At 42.1% G+C, this 4,468-nt stretch overlaps 1 protein-coding gene across 1 annotated transcript; it reads right to left on the bottom strand.

Moving 5' to 3' along the window:
• Positions 1-439: 439 nt before the first annotated feature.
• On the bottom strand, positions 440-3,256 carry LOC113705809 (uncharacterized). The gene has a single exon (XM_027227718.2). It carries the CDS (start codon positions 3,254-3,256, stop codon positions 440-442), a length of 2,817 nt encoding a protein of 938 aa, XP_027083519.2.
• Positions 3,257-4,468: the final 1,212 nt, after the last annotated feature.

The following is a 4,468-nucleotide window of genomic DNA, read 5'->3' as shown; positions in this document are numbered from 1 at the left end:
CCTCATTTTCTCCAAGACATCGTAGAAACACCCCATCGAATGACCTTCGGTAAAGCGTCCCTTTGTAGTAAATGAAACGTGGTGCTCGACGACGTATATCAACCATTTTCTTAGGATCTTCTGGTAACTTTCCATGATTAAGATAATCAATAATGAGGTGACGCCAATCCTCCTTTTCGATCTCATGGACAAAAATATGATAAGTATTTTCTTCTTCACTATCATTACCTTCATCAAACATCGGGGGTATGACCCAATTTTGACATATTGAAATCTGATTTCGATGAGAAGGTAGAGTGATCATGGACGCCACCCTTGCCAAAGAATCAGTTTGTTGGTTGAAATTTCTAGGGATATGTTCTATAGTGGCATTACCTAAATATCCCATAAGTTGCCTTGCATACTTGTAATATGGGATCAATTCAGGTTTCTTGACATCCTAAACACCAAGGAGTTGATTTACCACCAATTTTGAATCACCGTAGACTCTAAGATGCAACTGCTTCATGTCTACGGCCGTTTCAAGACCGAGAATCAACGCCTGATATTCAGCCACATGGTTGGAACACCGGCGTGTTAAAGTGAAAGAGTATGGCAATATATCTGCTTCAGGAGTATAAAAGACAACTCCCGCACCAGCTCTATCACGGTGGGCAGCTCCATCGAAGTACATTGACCACGGCAATTCGACCATAAACACTTCTTCATCGGGAAGTTCATCAGTCAACTCCCACTCAGCAGGTAGGGGATGATCGGCTAAAAAGTCTGCCAATATTTGTCCTTTGACAGCCTTCGCAGGTACGTAAATAATTTCAAACTGTTGAAACTGGAGGTACCATCTCGCGAGCCGATCAGATAGTACAGGTTTTGCCATGACATATTTAATGGGATTGGACTTAGATTTGAGACGAATAGTATGTGCATGAAAATAATGCTTCAACTTCTGAATGACAAATATAAGTGCCAAACACAACTTCTCGATGGGTGCGTAGTTCAACTCATTAGGTGTCATCATCCGACTCAAGTAATACAGCGCATTCTCCTTACCTTCATCATTTTCTTGAGCAAGTAAGGCCCCAACCGACCGTTCTTGAGCGGAAATATAAAGAATCAATGGTTTTCCTGGGATGGGTGCAGCCAAAACTGGAGGATTCATGAGATACATTTTGATGTTTGTAAAGGCATTCCTACACGATTCATCCCACTCGAAGGGCACCCCTTTCTTCATCAGTCGACTGAAGGGTTGGCGTCGTCCGGCCAAATTAGAGATAAACCTGCGGATATAAGCCAACTTCCCTTGAAGACTTTTCAATTCATGAATATTTCGCGGTTCAGGCATGTTCACAATGGCATCAATTTTAGATCGATCGACTTCTATTCCTCGCTGATGAACGATGAAACCGAGAAACTTGCCAGAAGTGACTCCGAACGCACACTTCAAAGGATTCATCTTCAGTTGGTATCTCCGAAGGCGTTGAAAAACTTTTCGAAGGTCTTGAATATGATCTTCCCGCTTCTTTGATTTCACCACAAGATCATCGACATAGCACTCCACATTTTTATGGAGCATATCGTCAAAAATTCTTTGCATTGCCCTTTGATATGTTGCTCCAGCATTTTTCAAGCCAAACGGCATCACTCTGTAGCAGTAAATTCCCTTGGGGGTGCGGAAGGCAGTGAGCTCCTCATCCTCGGGCGCCATACGTATTTGATTGTAGCCAGACGATCCATCGAGAAAAGATAGCGCTTCATGTCCGGTCGTAGCATCTACCGTCAATTCCGTGATGGGGAGCGGAAAATCATCTTTGGGACAAGCCTCATTTAAGTCTCGAAAATCAACACAAATTCGGATTTGTCCATTCTTCTTCCTTACAGGGACGATGCTTGAAATCCATGTTGGATATTTTACTTCTCGTACGAATCCGGATTCAATCAATCGATTTATCTCATTTTCTATCAGAGGAATCAATTCAGGCCGAAAGCGCCTTTGCGTTTGCTTGACAGGTTTTGTTCCTCGCTTGACGGACAAATTATGAACGGCGACCCTTGGATCCAAACCAGGCATTTCTGAGTAATTCCAGGCAAAGACGTCCCTGAACTCGAGCAGCAAATCAACATACTCTTTTTCTTCTTCAGGAGTCATACAAGAGCTTATGTAAATTGGGCGAGGATCGTCGCTTGTGCCAAGGTTAATCTCTTTTAGCTCATCGACCGTATTTTTTACCCCTTGTTCAAGTTCAGCGGGAGCGTCATCTGCATCTTCTTCTTCTTCTTCAAGATCACTGATCGTAATATGGTGACAGGAAGCCGTACTTTCTTGACCCTGTTCTTCAAAAATGGTTTCAATTCTTACATTGAATAAGTCTCCATAGTGCATGAAGAAATTGGAGACTCGCTTTCTTGGTCTGTTCTTCTTTATTGGAGTAAGACTTGCTTCCCTGGCAACTTGGTACTCTTGTTTCTTACTGCCTAATCTCTCATAGACGGGCGACTTCAGATTTTTCGGCTGCGGGCCAAGTCTGTCAAACACAGAAGTACCTTTTGACTTATTTCCCAATCGGTCGAACACAGATCTCTTTCGGCTTGTGACCTCCATTTCTTCGTTCACATAGTTACAACTCGCTCTTTTGATCATTATACGAACAGGAGAGGGCGGTTGATAACCAAGACCCATCGATGAACTTTCAACATTATAGCCCCTTTCTTTCAACATTTTCTGCGTAGGTGTCAATCCGTGAGTCCTCTCGCCAGTCACTTCAGGAGGGAGTTTGCCCAATGTATTCTTCTTATTTGGGTTATAACCCGCCTTAGCAAGAAGTCTATAGGCGTTTGGATCAAAACCTTCTTGAGTCCGATTAGTTGGTAGCGAATAATGTTCCACTGCCGGTTCTTCTTTGGGACGAACAAACCCTTGCAAGCTCACCTTCTCAATTTTAACAGGCTCTATCTTGGTGAGCGGAACATTTAATGTGTCATTTCTGATAAAAGAAGACTGACCTTCTTCTCTCTTTGATCTTGGAGTATACCGCAAAATGGATACTTTGGAATCTTGACTCTCTTCCCTTACCGATTCCTTTCTTTTTGCTTCTTTGTGAAGATAAAATTTGGCATCGGCAAAGTGAGTTTCGGCTTCCGTGAAAGGTTTGTCATCGGCAGTAACTTTCTTAACAATACCGTCTCGACAATATTTGAAACATTGATGCAGAGTAGATGGTATAATTTCATTCTCGTGAATCCAGGGCCTTCCCAAAAGCATGTTATAAGAGGTTTTGGCTTCAATTATATGAAATAACGCGCTTGAAAACAACTCGCCAATGAGCAATTCAAGCCTTATGAGGCCAATTGCTCTTTGCCCCCCTTGATTAAATCCTTAGATCATGAGGCGGCTTTGGGAGAGTTCATCACTTGAAATTCCTAACTCTTTCATAGCACGTACGGACATGATATTGACAGCAAATCCCCCATCAATGAGTACCCGACTCATCTTTTGTTCTCGAACATATGCACTAACAAACAAAGGTCGATTGTGGGTCTTGAACTCAACAGTTAAATCATCATCATCAAAAATGATGGTCGTTGCACAACCCACCGGTGGTTTATCATCGACTTTGAGTTTTTTCTCAAATTCAGTGCCAATTTGTGTGACTTGAGGATTTTCAACTTTGACGACATTACAAGAAGTGAAATCATCGGTATCGTCACTTAAATACCCCTTGGGTATAAATTCTCTCAGTGTCACGGGCTGCCGAACCTCTTGAAGGCGCTGAAAATCTGAAGGAATTGGTTTTATGGCCACTCTCTTTTGTTTCTTTGTTGCATTTTGTCATTTCATCGTTACTTTTGGCTTTGTCGAATGGATGCTTTTTGAAAAGATGTACTTCTTTATTCTTGGCTTGCAAGTTCTCTTTCGAGTGACTAAAGTCCATCCTTCATTATCATCTTCGACAACATCTTCAATTGACGATTTTTCAAACTCCGTTTGTACAGACAGAGCACTGCTTGATGTGGGTAGGACTTCTATCGGGCAACACACAGATCCAAACATTATTGTTGTTTGGTTTGCCGATGCTTTATCCTCCTCAAGAAGGATTTTTCCTTGGCGGGCTAATTCCATAATTTTGTCCTTAAAGACAAAGCATTTAGTGAGAGGGTGACCAATCAAGCGGTGATAACAGCAATAATTCGGATCATTGACTTGACCAGCTTCCTCCGGACGCTTTATGTTGGGAAGTTCAAGGAGCTTCTCCTTGAAAAGATCATCAAACATTCCTTGTAAGTCGGACTCAAGGAAAGGGTACTCCCTTTCTTGCATCTCTTTTAAAGTGGGTCTTCTTACTGATCTATTCTGGGAGGAATCTAATTTCTCAGTGATTTTTCGACTTACTTTGGTAGCAATTTTCATGGGAGCTGTGTTTATTGCCATGGACTCCTTATTATTGAATCTTGAAGGAGGCTTGCCCCCTTTTCT

Source organism: Coffea arabica, chromosome 8c, assembly GCF_036785885.1.
Source record: "Coffea arabica cultivar ET-39 chromosome 8c, Coffea Arabica ET-39 HiFi, whole genome shotgun sequence".
NCBI lineage: Eukaryota > Viridiplantae > Streptophyta > Magnoliopsida > Gentianales > Rubiaceae > Coffea > Coffea arabica.
This window is presented reverse-complemented; position numbering and strand designations above follow the sequence as displayed.